Here is an 18025-nt window from a genome sequence, read left to right as displayed (position 1 = left end):
ACCAAAGGTCACATGGATGCCCGGGGTCTAGGCTATATCCTATGGCCATGTTGGTATCCAAGGGCCATGCTGCCACTGGGGCCATCTGGGCAAAGAGCTATGTCTGGGTCCATGGCCTTACAGCAGCCAAGATCTGTGTTGATGTTTATGGTTCCTGATAACATCAAAGGCAATGCTGATGCCAGTGGTCTGGGCCACCACTTATGGCCATATTGGTGTCCAAGAGCTTCACAACCACAGAGACCATGCCAATCTTAGTGACTTGTACAGCCACAGGGGGCCTGGTTTAGGCTGCTGTCGCAGGCCATGTCTGGGTCCATGGCCCTACAGCAGCCAGGTGCTGGGCTGATATCCATGGCTCCTGTTGCCACAGGGGATCATAGGAACCACGCATGTTGAAATTCAAGGGCCATGCTGAGCCAGCCCTGTCCCTCACTGGCCCTGGGATAGCTGTCCCTGCCCCTCACTAGTCACTGTAGCAGGAGATTTGGTGCCCCCACCTCCATGAGAGAACTGATACCAGCACTTGGGAGAATGCTTTTTCTTGCAACAGGGAGTCCCTCAGACTACTCCCAGGCTCTCACACCAATAAGGCATGGGGAGTTCACATAGAGAAATGTGTATAGTGAGACATGTTCATCCAGACAGTAGATGGCAAGAAACCCATTTGGGTAGAAACAACTCCTTAACCCTAACTACACGCACACAATGCAATCATTAAACTTGCCCCTCTTCCCAGGTGAGATTTGATCACAGAATAGCTCGTTAATGATAGACAGATAGACAGACAGGAGGCCCCTTCAAATTCTTTCACTCTCCTCCCTCAGTCTAAGTTCCTGTACATCAAACACTCTTTGTGCCAATTTCTCTCCCCGTACCAAGCCAGCTGGAGCACAGATGATTAGGAGACCTAGAAAGTGTAGCCCGCAGAGCTCAGCCTCCACAATAACAGACAGAAACTGCAATAAAAGAATATAAAGCCAGACGGGCCAAGAGTTGGCACTACTAGTCACGTAATTTCATAACAGACAATAAAAATGTTACACTGGTGTAGGTCCTCTCTTATCTTAGATGGCTGACGTATTAATGTGTGAATCAGAAGGTCAAAAGAAGAGTCCTGAGAGAGTGTGTACTCATCCCCATGAAAATGAACGTGAGATCCTTAGCTAAAGAAACATGTGTTCAGACAGCTTTACAAACCAAATGAGGAGACCCCCCCCAACTCCGTGTGCATGTGTGAGTGTGCATGTGTGCATGAGCAAGTGTGTGTGTGTGTGTGTGTGTGTGTGTGTGTGTGTGTGTGTGTGTGTCTGCACGCGCGCGCGCACATGCATGAGCGTGTGTTTGAGAGGGAGAGAGGGAGGAAGGATAATAGAGCTACAAGGTGTCTAGGTACTGTCACAGATTTGTTACCTCCACTTCTAGCCCCCTTTCTGTCCCTCCTTGTATTAAACTGTTTGCTGGTTGTAAGTGCTGTGAGTGTTCCTGAGTCGAGCTGCAGCAGCCATCACAGACACCACAGTGAATCCTCGAGCAGCCCCGGCCACACTGAGTACTACCCAGCCACAGTGCAAAAGACAGAGATGCCAGTCCATGATCTATTACATCAAACCCCGGATTCTCCATCAGATACTTACTTTAAAAGATTTCCTGAGAGGAAGCTAAACCTATCTTAAACACTATCCTTATATGGTGGTGGTATTCTAATTGTACTGAAATGTGATTTTGATTGTATGTTAATAAATAAAGTTGCCCGGGGGTCAGAGCTATTAGAGCCATAGACAGAGTGTGGTGGTGGTAGTGGTGGTGGTGGTGGTGGTGGTGGCACACACCTTTAATCCCAGCACTTGGTAGAAGAGCTAGGTAGATCTCTGTGTGTTCAGCGATACAGCCAGCATTGGAGACATATGCCTTTAAGACTTGGGGGGCTGTACATACAGACAGTGACGAGGCAGTCACGTGTTTGGGTTTACAACCAATGAGAAGGCAGAACAAAAAGACTATGAAAAGACGTACACACGGGAAATAGTTATTTTTCAGAGAGCTAGGACAACCGCAGAAGGAAGGGTGAGATTTTAGCTCTGAGCTCTGACCTCTTGGCTTTCTCTTTTACATTGGTTCTGTGTTTCTTATTTAATAAGATGGTTGGTTACATCTACACTTATATATCTATCACATTGAAATCTAGGGCAAAATATCAAAGACACACTTCTAAAATGAGCCACAAGGATACACTTATTCAGGAACATATGAGGTAATTCAAAAATATAAGACCCATAGAGAAAAAGAAGCAACCATCTAAATAAAGGCATAGATGAATCAGATTGAGGTTTAAATCCTGCTATGCCATAGGTAGCACAGAAGTATAATTTTTTATGTTCACAGCTAAGTAATCTTTATCTCAGACATTTCCTAACATTAAGCACAACATGAAAATCTTAAAAGAGAAGGTGGAGAAATGGTTAAGTAGTTAAGAGCATTGGCTGTTTCTCTAGAAAAACTGTTCTCAACCTTCCTAATGCTGCGACCCTTCAATACAATTCCTCATGTTGTGGTGACCCCCAACCATAAAATTATTTCATTGCTACTTCATAACTGTAATTTTGCTACTGTTACAAATTAAAAATCTAAGTATCTGATATGCAGGATATCTGATATGTGATCCCTGTGAAAGAGACAAATTGACCCCCAAACTGGCTTTAACCTGACCCACAGGTTGGGAACCACTGCTCTAGAGAATCCAAGTTCAATATCGGGCAGCTGCGTGGCAGCTCACAACCATCTGTAATTACTGTTTTCGGGGATCTAACCCCTTCCCTGTCTCCTCAAACACTAGCCACGCATGTGGCCCACAGATAGATATGCAGCAAACATTTATACATGTAAAATAACAGAATATTATTTTTAAATTAAAGAAATTTGTGGTTTAAAAGTATCAAAAGGTAGATGATCAGAGACTTTTTTTGTGTTTATACAGTGTTAATGGCAATGGGTGTATAATTCCCCAGTGGTTCTTTCTCGTAAGCCAAATTACAAGCTATCTCGCTCTCCTCCTTAAACTGCATACTTCCCAATGCAAAGAAAGCACCATCACCATTAAGTGTTCCCCAATGTATAATCTTCATGTCTCACATATGAATATCTCTAGCATTCATCAAGCTTTACTTGTCTGGGATTTTACTAAACATATATACTGGCTTTGGGCATTTATTACATTCCTAAGCCCAGCACACTGAAGTCAAAATTCCAGAAAGAAAAATAAGAGGGGCGGCTCAGCCTCAACACATAACTCTGTAGTATCTATATATAAATACTGCTCTCTGGATCCTCTGTCCCCTTCATAATTTTGATATCTTTATCCAAGCTGTCGACGTTTTTCCTACCCCTCTTCATTCCTTTGGCCATTGTTCCATAACCTCTCCTGTCCTCCCTGGACTCCAATATTCCCCAGGCTCACAATTTCTGTTTCTCGCCTTTATGTTCTCCCACAAACTGCCAGTGCTCTTCCACAGACTGAAGCTCCCTAACTAAAGATGGTTATTGATGTACAGTACCGGTGTTTTAGTGCAGCAGCCGAATCAATAAAGGAGAAAATACTGCTTTGTCAGGCTTCACCAAAGCATTCTGGGAAACTTTACTGCTTTGGGTGGTTACAGCATCTCTTAAGGCAGAGAGTGAGAGCTGGACTCCCTTCTATGGTGAGAAACGATGTTCTCCTACCCTCTAGTGACTATAAAGGAATAAGGCAAAGGTGGAGAATGTTGGAGATGACAGCATACCATTATTCATCGTGTCCTCATCTGTTTCTGGACATGGACCAGGGTGCAAGGAACCAAGTGAGATGGGGGGGGTCAATGATTTCCACTTTCACAGTTCTGTTTACATGTTTAAAATGCAGATGCACTATAGTCAGTGTGAACACACTATAGTCAGAGTGTGGCGTTAGAATGTTGACTCCTATGGATTCCTGAGTACAAGACAGTCTCTCTCTCTCTCTCTCTCTCTCTCTCTCTCTCTCTCTCTCTCTCTCTCTCTCTCCCTTTCTTTTCTCTCTCTCAGAAATATTAAGAATTCTTGTTCTTGATGCAGACTCCGTATCATATAGAGAAGTAGTCACCTGAGGTATTATACAGTTAAAATTTAGAAATTGTGTATATGTACACACTCATTCATATACAAGTGATTGTCTGCACAACTTCTTTCTACCACAAGCACAGATCAGCCCTCACATTCAGAAATCAAATTAGACAAAGAGCCTGAAGTACCCCATCATTTAACTAGAATTCTACATCTCTTGATGTAGAGTAGTAAGAACTGCTAACATGAGTTAAAAATACTTTGGTGGTGGTGGTGGGTTCCTTCTAGAATAATTTTCATGTTTAGATACCTAATGTATAATTTTCTAATTTGTTAATTAGAATGATTAATAAATAAACAAATGATTAAATTCTGAATGCTTTCATTGGTATTCCCACTTGCACAAACTGTAAAATACTATACACTTGCTTAGATATAGTAATGATGTAAAACCCACCAGTACTTTGTGATATATTTAAAATATTACCATCGTACACTGAGAAGATATGGGAGAGATTGATAATGGCTGTCACATGTTCTTCTAGTCTGTACTTCGCCCCTGAAGTACTCACATTAGCTTCTCATGGCAAAGAACTTCCTGAAGAAACAGCATCTAGCCATGCCACATTCTAAGTGTCCCAAGCTTAATGAAGTGTAAAATTCTAACATCCCTGGTACATATAAAATGTCACCACTCAAAAAAGTGCAAGTTCCAACATCTGGCCATGCCCTCACTTAATGAAACTCTAAAGAAAGGGCCTTTCCTTTTTATTCATTAAAACAATAAGAGGTACAGAATGCTGATTCAAATCAAGTCTGAACGATACTAATTTTATATATGTGTGTGTATATATGTACATGTATGAATGGGTGTATGTATATGCATATCTGTATATATATATATATATATATATGTATATATATATATATATATGAATGCATGTGTGAAAAAAATGAAGTCTTATTCAGATTATATAAAAATAAAAAAACAAGTAAATTTACCTTGCTGGCACTTAACCGCTTCCGATTTGACCAACGCTTCATTGCATAGTGAAGATATAAAAATGAAACAGAGAAACATTGAATCATTTATAACATAATCAAACTACTTTACATTACATATGATGCATATTATATTCATGTTATTATCTTCCAAATTTGAAATGTAGCCTCTGCCATCACTTATCTCTCTCCACAAAAAAGCTCACATAAACAAGAAAACAAAAACAAAGGAATATCACACTTAGATAATTGTACACATCATTTTCTCATAGTATTTAGGATAGATCAGCAATGGCAGACAAATATCATTCTATCTCAATAACGTTTTTTCAATTAAATGAAATAATACATTTCATCTCCAAAAAGGAAGATTATGTTTCTCCCACTTACAATGTTTAGGTAGCATTGTAAATATATTTGTAAATTATTAACTAATGTTAGTTCATGTTTGGATCATCCATAGTTTTTGTTACCAGAAAACAAAATTCTATTTATTTTCATAGGTTAAATTTCAATAGTCAAAAATAACAGAAAAGAGTGCAGAACTTATGCCATACGGAAATTTGTTATTTTATAACCTAATTAAAAAAGAAAATACTAAAAACTTTAGAATCACCATTGTCCAATGAAATTAATTTAGTTGATCTAGCAAATGTGTGAAGAAAGAAAAAAGTTTTGGAGGTCAACACATTTCACCCTATTCTTTTCTGATCCCTCTTTTGTCATGCAAACGCTGCTCTATTTCATCTTCGGTTGAAATTTTCTTTCAGCAAAATCCATCTCCTCTCCCAAGTCAGTGCCCAGTACCGCAATGCTCTGTTCTCGCTATCTCACTAGCTAACTGCTTGTTAAAACGTGGTTACCTTCAGGATACTGAAATTGAATTATGAAATCTAAGCAGACCACATTTACTATAATGTTCAAGGAACAGAAAAAATGCAGGTAAATGGTATGTCTATTTTGCTACTATTTCTCCTCAATCAATAAGAAACCTGAAAAGGAACCAATAGTCAAGAGAAGTCCATTCACATTTCACTGGCCAGTCATTAGGACTGGCCAGAGAGAACTTGCAGATTCTCATTAATATTTGTCCGGGGGAAATGGTGAGGTCATCATTGTGCACCTGACCTAGTTAAGGTACTACAACGAAGGTTTGAAAGAAAATGCTCAGGTGTTTTCTCAATAAAAATACCAACTATGCTCAATTAATCTAATCACAGAAATTAATGACAACCTTATAGGGGTATAAAGCTATTGAGTCCTTTTTTGCATAGGCTTGATTTTTTTGTAGCCATCACAAAAGATAAACCAAATTAGGACTAACATGATATCTACTTTACTGTAATGCTACAAGCTACCATATACTGAATATTTCTACCCTGTCTGGAGCCATAGTTGGTCATATCAATCTCCAGGATGCTATAAAACAGGTATCCTCATTCTTATCTCACACAAGAAGGAAACCCGCAGAGAGGTTAACTAACCCTGTGGATTTGACTGAGACATGGTGGATCTAGGAGTCAAACACAGATAGTTTGATGACAAGTCCACGATTTTAATTATGAGCCTACTCCTCTCCAAGAAAAAGAAAGTACAATTTACTCAGGCTTTCAGTCAGAGGGATGTACCCTACTTAGATTACAACACAAAAAAAGCTGCACCTCTTAAGATTTTTTTTTTGTCTCTTTGGTTCTAAAGCAACAAAATTTCCCTCACTGATGGCAAAAAAAAAAAAATTTGTTGCAAAACTGAGAATCCAAAGTGGAACTCCTCTACAGTTTACACATAAGTGGTAATGTATAAACCAAGCGTTCTAATCACATAAATCTACTGCCCTCTAGGTCCAAGGGCTTGTTATTTCTACTTAAAAACCCAAAATAAACACGCCTTTTAATATTCACTTAATCTTAATAAAAAGAACAAATGTTTTCTTCTATCTAGTATACGCAAATGGACCATGTTAGTCCTGTAAGTACAAATATATATATATATATATATATATATATATATATATATATATATATGTGTGTGTGTGTGTGTGTGTGTGTGTATATATATATATATAATATATATATACATATGATGGCTATATATGTCTCAAAACAAGTCATTCCTCCAGTACTGTCCCTTTGCTTATGCTTAGATCAAGTATATAAATAGAAAAGGGAAATTACAAAGCAAAGTATATGAGATAGGCAGGCTTCTCTGTGCTATTGCCTTCTCATTATATAAAATCAATTGTACACTTGGCTTCTGCTGGGCAATGCATAAGGAGAACATACAAGTAAGCAGAGATGCTGGCGATCTCAACAGAGGAAGTGGGGGTGCTGCTCAAATACTAAGAGGGGCCAGGCTAAGTTAGGTGAAGACAATGGATATTCTTGGTACTTAGAAAAGACACACTGAGATGTATCATAAGTGCATTTCCAAGTTGCTTCTTGCATTGTTTGCTCTGCAGTTTGAGAAAAATCAAAATCAAATAGTTAATACTTGAAAATTCCAAATATGGTGATATTGAAATGCAGTTGAAGTGCAATAATATTGTTGAACATAGTCTATTGAGCTGTGTAAAAATCCAAAAGGTGCAGCCATTTTCATGGGAGACATCAACTTTATAGAAGTCACTAAAGAAACACTGGCTGTCAAGTGTTCTGCCATGAGCATTTGGTTCAAACACAAATCTATATTGCGTGTTAATTTAGGCTAGCACCCACCTCAAGTCACCCACCACCTACTATACACTTGAACAGTGAATCCAGGGCATAGATTCTGAAGCAACAACAACAGGATAAAAATGAAGGTAAAGAAAAGCCCTGGACAGAAGGGGACAGAGAAGACAATGCTGTCTTCATCATATTAACAGTTTCCTTGAGGTCCCAAATGTGAACAGTGTTATCTTAAGTATAAGGAGAGTTTTAGTCTGTTATTTGTAAGCAAATTAACCTAAGGAATTCAAATGATAGAAAGCGAATTTTTACTTGACACTCTGACAAATGAAAAATTCATAGTACACTTTTACTATTCCTATTACTAGCTAGCTCCTAGGAGTTTACTAGTAAATTAGTAGTAAATTACTAGTTATGGTTTTCATCATGAAGTTAATTACAACAGAAAGATTAAGCAGTAGCTAAAATAAAGAATATTTACCTCAATTTAGAAAGTATTATTAGAAACCTAATTTCTAAACAGGCTTCAGATTTTCATATTGGATTCCCTGCAGGATCAAATGTAACACATCTATTCTTCCTCCAGGAACTTCTTTAGTTTGCTTTAAAAATATCTTTCAGTAAATTGTAATAAAACACATTGTGCTCTTATTTTAATTATTGGAATTATGATGTGCAATCCATGAATATGAAAATGAGATTATGATTTTCATCAGTATGTTTACTTGTAAGAGCAGACTTTCTATCTTATCTTAACAAAATCGAACGCTTCACTGATGGTGCAGCATCACCACTATATAGTGTGTTAATGAGAAATTTCCATGTGATAGAAGAGAGAACATTAAAATTTGCATTTTTCACAAAAGCACACCCAGTGGAAAAGTTAGCAGCTAAAAGCAACAGCCAGTAAAGAAGGCAAAGGACTCAACATATTGCAAGAGGATACTTGATCACTTCATAATTCACGACATAAACATTAAACCCTGGGAGCTGCCTGCAGAGCTGAATATGTGAAAGGCAAAAGTCACCCAGAATCTGAAAATTACTAAATGGAAGCCCTGACACTTAAGGAAACTGTATTTTCAAGTGGCTTATTCAGGCAAAACACACATAGTCTATGAGTTTAAAAGCAATCTTAACCATACCTTAGTCAGCCAGATAAGTTCTTATTTCTTGGTTGCCTGGCCAGTGGTTCATGAGAAAGTGTGTCGATAACTGCATACTGACACTTTATGCAATTATTTTACTTCTCCCCTTAATGTACAACTGACAGGTATCCTGTCTGCTGGTCAGTCATCAAAGACCCATCACAGTGGAGAGGTTAATCAGAAAGGTTCACACTTACATGCCTCTTGAAGTCACCCTGTTTCACAACTAGGTTCAAATTTAACACAATCACTCCCATATCATCTTCTAAACTGTTTGGATCTTCCAGTTTTAAAATGTGTTCAGTCGTCCTGCAAGCAAAAAGACAACACTTGATCATAACATTAATTGGCAATATTGCAGGCCTGCTAAGCTATTCGAAGCCTAAGGCAAAAGCCTACTACCTCTGCATAAAGATTAGACACAGCGGGGGTTGGGGGAATACAGAACCACATTTAATGAAAATATATTTTCTGGGGGTGGAAGAAAAAACTCTGACATTGTCAAACTCCACGTTGGTTAACTGGTCTCCCTGTTCTACTACCAAAATAAAGTGTAAAAACATGTTTTAAGTTAAATTATGGCCCTCAATAATTTAAAAACCGAAATAAGCATGATTTAATATGAGCATGAGTTTCCCCTAAAATTCACTGATAATGATTCAAGGTAAAAGAATGATACCTGTTAAGTTCAAGGTCCCTGAGAATGACAAAGGCAGAGCCCATGAAGTCAGACGTGGTTAAGTCTCGATCGTATACCTAGAAATCAAGGAGGACATTAGCACACAGGGCCATCCAAAGCAGCTGGCTTGATCAAATGACTAACATGCAGAATAGGCTGGGGACTCGGAAATTCATTGTTCAGTCCTTACAATAATTTGCACAGTGAGGTTGAAGAAAACTGTGGTCAAGACTATACAGAGAAAAAATATCCTGCCTATTTTGCCAGCCGTGCTCAAAACAATAGAAAGGAAGGAAGGAAGGAAGGAAGGAAGGAAGGAAGGAAGGAAGGAAGGAAGGAAGGAAGGAAGGAAGGAAGGAAGGAAGGAAGGAAGGAAGGAAAGCCAAACTTTTAAGGCAGTGGTCAAATACAACAAAATATTACATACAATGGGCCCTCCCTATAGTTTAATTGGCCTCTCATTAAAACTTAGCATTTTCCATGGTGAACAGATCTGCCAATTACGTAGAAATTTGCTAACGATTGTGCAGCCATCCCATTCTACACACTCAACTCACACAGTTGAAACCCAGATGTTGGAGTCATTGATGCTTACACCTGGTAACTTGAAGCTCTGTTAAGTATAAAGTTCTTTCTAATGAGAACAGTGTCTACACTTGTCACCACTACAGGGCCAGTAATAATTCTTCCACATGGAGCAAGTGTAAATAGAGCCAATAAGGGCATTATTTACACAGTACAGGGTGACTTCGTAGCATATGTATCTCCTTGATTTGAGGGAAACACAGTTTCATAAAGAGTCTTAAAAAAAAATTCCTTCTACGGTATTAAATTTTCAATCCAGCCTCAGGGAAAAATGGAGGGATTAATTGAAGCAAGTGCACATTTAAGGAGGCCCTGAGAGCTACAGAAGAATATAGATTCTGAAGGAAGGAGCTGACCGGAAAGCTGTCGGGATTACTACCTTCACACGAAGCTTTTGATCAAGGCTTTGTATCGGCAACACAACTATCTCGTCCCAAATCGGGTTCAAGTTCTTATATATGACTTTACTTTTGTACAGCGTCTTCCCATTCAGCTTAAATTTCACATATGGATCACTTGTGCCTTTCAAAAGGAAAGAGAGAACAAGACAGAATTTTAAAAATACACATAGACACCTGACATCTCTACCCAGTCAAGATTCTTCCCACAGTCCCCAGGCCTGAAGCAAGCCAGGAAAGCCCACTGAGATATGTCCCTGTGCGGAGGGATGGGAAACCCTGGATGCGTCACGGGGAGGGAAAAATGCTACAATGTAAGGGTAAACCATTAATTCTATTTTGTCTTTTAGTGGTTGACTACGAATGAGCTCTCTAGACTTTTTATGTGGTTTCATTGTGGATACGTCACCCCTCAATAACCAACAAAAATTCGAAAAATCAAGTCAGTGTCAGGAATCCTGGGGAGAAGCTTGCCCCTCCTAGGATCGGTGTTAAGTCCATGAAAAGGGAAAGCAGCCATTTCCAAATATTTAGCAGATGGCCGATTCAATCGTATCTTCTTATACCTTGAAATATAATCATAACAAATAAACCGGTCTCCGCAATCACTCATTCAAAAGATGACGTGAGGGGGCTCAGACTGGCACCAGGGGCATGGAGATTAAATCAACAGAGTGGCCATTCTTTGCTGCCTCCTCGCATCTGCACCAAAGCTGCACACATTGTCCCCACCCAGGACCAGCACATCCACCAGGCCCTCAGCTGGCCTCAGTGCTGACACAGCTGACCTGAGTGGCCCCTCCTGGGGTGCTTTGAAATGGATGCCAAAGGGAATGAATAATATCCCTCAAGTTGCTACCTCCACCCCCCTACCCCCCCACCCCCACTCCCACCCCCGCCCGCCGCCACACACACAAACTGATGGTAGATCCTCCTCCACATTTCTCAGATCAACTGGAAAGAAAAGAACCCTACAAACATAATGCATGAATTATGTATTGCGCCTGTGTGTTACACGAGTCTGTGTGCCATCTAGCATGCCGAGGATATACTTGCTCATCTGTATCAGGTGAGTGAAGAAACAGGAGCAAATGAATAATCAGCAGCGAGACCAGGGAAGGCCAGCCCAAGAGGCTACTAAGACGAAAGTTGGGACTTGCAGTGTTTGGCACTGTGGTCCATCTCGAAACCCAGCCCTGTGAGGATAAATGCAAGAACCCACCATCTAATTCAGGGCCCCCGATAGGTTCCAAGAATATCCATTGAAATGAATTTCTGATACGAAATTCAAGCCAATACCATCTACAAATATTATATCAGAAATTAATTTTAGTTAATCATAAAAAATTAATTCCACCACTTTTCTGCAAACACGTCATTAAGAACTACCATTCTTTACTTCAATAGTTTGTCATGTAGGCCCCTTCTTAATGTTTCCATGTGGCCCCAGTAGTAAAAACCACAGAAAAGTAAATGCAATACATTCCCTAGCTATTTGAGTGGACGGTGGCATCACTATGCAACTGGACAGTATACATTATTCAATGTTAATAGCCTTACTAAAGCAGGAATTTTCTGGATTAGCATTCCAGTAATGCATGGGCACTAACTTTAAAACAAAGAAATTAAAATAAGCTACAAATACCGGATGTGTCCAATTCTACCGTCTTAAGTTTGGCAGTGTAGGAAGAGAAGCCCAGACCTCATTCAAAACACATACCCATGCTGAGCAGTTTTTGAAGGCTAGTAAAAAAGAAATGCATTCACAGCCACTCAGTGGAATTCATACTGGTGAGTGAGCATCTGCCCACCCCCTCCTTCAGCAGCTTGAGAGAACACCTCTGGCTGGTCAGGATTTAACAATCATCGTGATATATATATATATAAAAAAGTGGGGGAAAACTATAATAAAAAGAGGCCTTTAATTAAATGAAATTGCCACTCTGGGATCAGGGCCTTCATGCTTGTCAGCGTACTCTCAAAATAAACATCTCAAAACTCGGCCTCTGTGGTGTCACTTTCTCACAAGCAAGGCATACTGGGTAATCCCCAAGCATCTTGACAGCTACATAATGTTCAAACTGTTTCACGGGTGAATGGCCGCAGTTGCATGAAAGAAAATATTAATGTCTGGAATTAATAGAAAAAAGGACCAGGGTCTACAAAGCCAAATAAGGAAAGAGGGTGTCAAGTTAGTGCAGTGTTAATTGTTGGGGAAAATTTGCTAGGAGGGGGTAGTTCATGGTGGTTTTCTCTCTTCGGGCCTAAGTGCCTGACTGTCAGGGAAGTGGTATCTCAACTAGGCAGGTTCTGAAAAGGGGCCGGCAGCTCTGGAATGTGACTCCCAGATTATACAAATGGTGAACTGACACCTGAATGGGTGGACTTTAACCTTCCCCACTGGGAGCCTGGGATACAAAGAGGCTCTTGTGGGAGTTGGTACTTTCAGTGGAGAAGGAATCAGAGAACATAGAGACCAGGCTGTGTCTCTGCATATCCTCAAACTCAGACTCTTAGGACCGAGGGCCAGTCATCTTCTCCCACACGAGACAAACTGGAGCTTCCCTTTATAAACAGAACTTCTACATGCACAGATTCAACCAACCATGGGCACAACACAGTTTTTTTTTTTTTTTTTAAATATGTAAAATGTGTCCTTACTGAGTAAGTACAGACTCCTGTCCTGGTCATTACCCCCCACACAACATAACTACTTACTTATATAATATTGACAATGTGTGAATCATCTACAGATGAAGTAAAAGATAAGAGGAAGTGCATGTTGGTTATAAATGATTTTTATGATAATTTACATATAACACCATATCTACACATACTAGCATGGCAGTTTATAGACTACATTCTACATAAAGGACTTGCATACTCATGGATTATGGAATCAACAGAGGCACTGGAGATAACCCCATGGAGGCCCCGGGGGTGATTATATCTGCCTGCAGTCATAATCCCTGTAGCAGAGAGGCACCAAATCCACCCCCTAAGAACCATGTGAATCACAGTTGTTCCTGCTCATGACCACTAACCTACAGATGGTTACTCTCCCTTGACATGTACCTGTCAACCATGCTACCAGACCACAAATATGTCTGGTCTTTTCCAAGTCCTGCTCTGTGCTAGATACCCTGGGTGTTGCCAAGACGCGAAACCTGCTCTTCTGCACCGGATAGTATGCATGCCCCACAATACAGCATGGGGCCCGGGTGGTAATGTTCAAAAGAAGTAAACCTGGTGTGGAGTTCTGCTCAGCAGTAGGTAGGAAAGGTAGTTCCTAACTCACAAGTCAGTGAGGGCTCAAATCAAGGGGGCAGGATTTGAAATCATCCTGGGACTAAACAGGAAAAAGACTGGGGTCATTGCAGCAGGGAGGGAGACCCAAAAAATCATTCGTGTTGTAATACCAAACCAGCAATTCAGTGAACCCAGAAATTAAGGAAGAAAAAAAATAGAGAGAAAGAAAGATTCCAACAGGCTGTTTTGAGTCAGAGACCAAAGTGCCCTAAACATACACAATAAAGGGTTAGTTATTATTCTGCAAGAAATGTGGGTGTTTTATTTCCTGTTCCTGGCCTTTTTAATTTTGTTTATGTAAAAGCAATATATGCCCACCACTTTGAAAGGTATGAAATGAAACAAAGCCTGTGCCCTCAGAGTGGACCCTGATCCCATTCGTCTGCTTTGATACCCATAAGCAGTTTCTGGGGTGTTTTACAGGAGAAAATATATCTAAGAATCATTTTTAAATGACTGCACTTTCTCAAGTAATATGCTATAGTATTGGGGTCACACCAGCAATATGCACCTATGGGTGTCTTTCCAAGGACACATATCCTGGCTGTGCTGTATCAGTGCAGGCCAGTAGTTAATATTTTCCCTGCTGTGGACAGCAGTTCAGTCAGCAGGCTTATGTATCTATCCTGGAATCCCCTTTCTGGAGCAAGTGTGTAACCCTGAGGTGTCACAGTGGCTCGTTTTGGTTCTAACAGACCTTATCAAATGGTTTACTAAGCTTATCAGACATGGGGGTGGGTGGGAAGGAGGGCTCTGTGGGTAGGAAAGCTTGCTGCTCTTTGAGGGGACCCCAGTTCAGTTCTCAGAATCCACTTTGGGCAGCTCACAGGAGATCCAACAGACACTTCTGGCCTTTCAGGGCACCCACATACACGGCCTATACAGACACACATACCTACACACAAATAAATATAAAATAAATCTTCTAGATGCTCATCGAACTTAGAGTATGCATCGTTTTTGTTTCTTACACTTTCAGGGACTTTCTGGCTGTTGTGATTTCTGTTTGTGTTTGTCAATCCGGTTCTTGTTCTTATGATATGGCTATCTTTCAGGGCGCTCAGCTGGTCCTCTGCCTACAACTGGAACAGATCTTCCTTGTGGAAACTGCTCACCGACAATACGTCTTGTCAGAATTTAACAAGTTATTACTGGCAATAAGCTATTTTCCTATTTATTTAACCAAATTAGCCAAGGTCTGACGGCTGTCTTTGTACTTTCACATCCTGCAGAGGAGCATTTTTGTTTTAACTGTAGGATTTGTAAGTTAATTCAGCTGTGTTTCTTCCCATTGATTTTTGTACATTTTCTTTTTTTACACTCAAGTTTTTGGTCCATCTGGAGTTATTTTAGTATGAAGAGGAAGGAAATGTAGGTTCACTCAGGAGGAGAGTGAAGCGATCAGAGCCAAAGCCTTGCACACATAAGTCTGACAGCAGCTTATAATTTAGGTGAAGGAGAAAGGGGAGAAAGAAAGGACACCTGGTAGCTGAGCTGGAAGCTTCAGCAGGGGGTTGAGGGTGGAGGAGAAAGCTGGCCTCAGACCCTAAGAACTTCATGCAGGAGGCTAGGGAGCAGGCTCAGTAGGCAAAGTGCTTTCCAAGCAAGTGAGAGGACGCAGGTTCAAATCCCCAGAACCCAGGTCCGGGCAGAGCGCTTGGCATCCTATCTAGAGTTCCAGACTCAGGGAGCAGAAGCAAGGCACCCCCAGAGGAAATCAGTCATCTCTATGAGCTCTGGTTTTGATCGAAAGGGCCAGACCTAAGAATAAGGTGGAAGAAAAAATAAAGATGATTTCTGTCATCAACCTGGGGCCTTTACACACACACACACACACACACACACACACACACACACACACACACACATGCCTTTTAAAATGGAAAATAAAAAACAAAATACCCAGACATCCCTGTCATCTGGAGAGATGTACTACAGACTGGAAGGAGTATGTCACCAAAGCTATTGGAAATGGTCCTTAGTGTTCTCCTCTGGAATTTTCAAAATGTATAGTGAAATATTAAGTTCTATTAACAGGACCAGTGAGGTGGTTTAGTGGATAAAACACTTGCTGCACAAGCCTTAAGAAACTGATCTCTGGAACTCATAGTAGGAGACAAGTGACTTCCAAAAGTTGTCCCCTGACCTGCACATATTTCCCTCAGCATATGTAAACACACACACACACACACACACACACACACACACACACACGCACACGCACACGCACATGCACACGCACACACACACACACACACACACACGCACACAGTAATAATAAAATACAAATCTCATTAATAGATGCAGTATACAAAGAACAACAATATAAATACAACTTAAAACTTTCGGAGAAGGCATCTTTAAAATAATTTGACTATGGAAAACAATCTATAGAGGTAATATTAAATTCATCTGAGCTCCAGGAAGTAAAGGCGTATGCCTAGGGTTGCCCAACACACCCAGAGATGCTGAAGGTAGTCCAGGAGCATCCTGTGAGAAACTGTGTCATCTTGAATAATTCACTCAATTCCCTTACACTACATTCTTCTCCTTTGTAATGTGAAAAACTACTATTCTCAAAGGAGTCCCCTGAGAACAAATAAACCAATCTGCTTTAATGGTCGCCAGCTCCAAAATTTACGAAGAATGCATCCTTGTAAGGGCTGCTATTTTTAGCATCATGATTCAGTTAAGTTAAAAAAGGAAGAGCATATAGCCATTTATGTAGTCCTAATGTCCATTTACTTTATTTTAATGTCCAAGGTAATTCACATGACTAATTTCTCCCTATAAAGTTTCTTTAGTGCTATTTCTGATGGTGTGGAATTTTCTATCACCTTTCTTTTAGGGAAATGGGAAGAAAAAACTGTGAGCTTAAACTCTTTTTTTCAGGAATTCTATAAACTCAGGAAAACATCTCTAAAATATTCTTAAGTGTTCTGGAAAGGAAACAGCTGTGTACAAAATTAAAATTTTTAAATCCCCAGAAACATAGGTTTCTTCTCTATCAAAAAATCCACAGGTCATTCACTGAGGACTTCGGGGCACTCTGGAAATCTAGCCTTGGCAGTATGGGGTCTCTGAGCTCTGTCTTTGATGCTGACTAAATAAAAGGACAAGACAATTTCCAGAATAAAAAATAAGATGGAGGAGGTATGCTAGTTGTGACTTCTACATAAGGGAGTCTGTGCCCCACAGAATCACAGTGAAGCCATACAGATACAATGATGTCTGCACAGTGCATCCTTTCACAGTCCCATTCAGAAACAAGAAGGGGCAACTGAGAAAGAGAGGGAGCAATTTCCTTGATCCTGTGAAAATAAGGAATCTCTTCCTATGTAGCATATGAGTTCAGAGTAATCCCAAGCTAAGGTTCCTCCCAGATCATTCAAGGCTGGGAATACAAGCAACTGCTGGTAGGTCCCAGCCCAGGCTACTTCTGCAAATGGAGGTTATCTGCTGCTAAGATCCACTTGCCCATCTTCATCCTCAGATGAGCTATGTTTTCCTCAGTGGTCTACTGTCCTTAAAATACACTTTGCGAATGTACCCACCTTAACTGAATAGGAACAACTTCTCTCCTCTAAGGGGTCCAAGCATATGCAAAACCTCCTATGGCCCCTTGAGCGAGGACTGGCCCTGGTTGGACCTTGAAATGCAATGGTCTCAGGCAATTTACAAATATACATGATTAAGAATACAAAACACAACACAAATATTCGCTTTACTCAACAATCTTCCAGAAATCAGCTTATGGCAGAATTGATGATCTGAAAGTCTCAATTTTACCACAAACCTCCTTTTACTGTTTATGAAGTTTATAAAAATCTGTATGAAATGTATAATAGAACCTGTCGATGCTGCAGTAAAATAGGCAATGAGTGTTTCCAGGTCATTTGGATTCTCCTAGACAATGACCTCCCATAAGTTTCCTCCAGCCACATCGCATACTACCTTTGTCTCTACCTACTGAGACTCTGTTCCCTTTACCATCTGGATTCTCTTTAAGTTTCATTTTTTTCCCATCATTAATCTTCCCTTTTTCTGACTCCATAACCAATGCCACAACATACCCTGTCCCTATCATTTCGTTGGCATAAGAGTTTTTTTAAAGAGCTAGAGAGATGACTCAGTGACTAAGAGAGCATTTGTTCTGGCAGA

General features: G+C 40.2%; 1 protein-coding gene across 3 annotated transcripts in view; it reads right to left on the bottom strand.

Moving 5' to 3' along the window:
• Mctp2 (multiple C2 and transmembrane domain containing 2) overlaps positions 1-18025 on the bottom strand; it is a 279955-nt gene that overhangs the window by 146328 nt on the left and 115602 nt on the right. For all 3 annotated transcript variants that reach the window (XM_037198675.1, XM_037198670.1, XM_028880331.2), the window contains 4 exons: positions 10537-10679; positions 9573-9649; positions 9091-9202; positions 5080-5115 (listed from right to left, as the gene is read on the bottom strand). In XM_037198675.1, coding sequence (XP_037054570.1) covers positions 5080-5115; positions 9091-9202; positions 9573-9649; positions 10537-10679 — 368 coding nt within the window. The remainder of the gene's footprint in view (positions 1-5079; positions 5116-9090; positions 9203-9572; positions 9650-10536; positions 10680-18025) is intronic.

This window comes from Peromyscus leucopus, chromosome 1 (assembly GCF_004664715.2).
Source record: "Peromyscus leucopus breed LL Stock chromosome 1, UCI_PerLeu_2.1, whole genome shotgun sequence".
NCBI classification, from domain to species: Eukaryota; Metazoa; Chordata; class Mammalia; order Rodentia; family Cricetidae; genus Peromyscus; species Peromyscus leucopus.
Note: the sequence above shows the minus strand (reverse complement) of the source record. Positions and strands in the feature narration are given on the sequence as shown.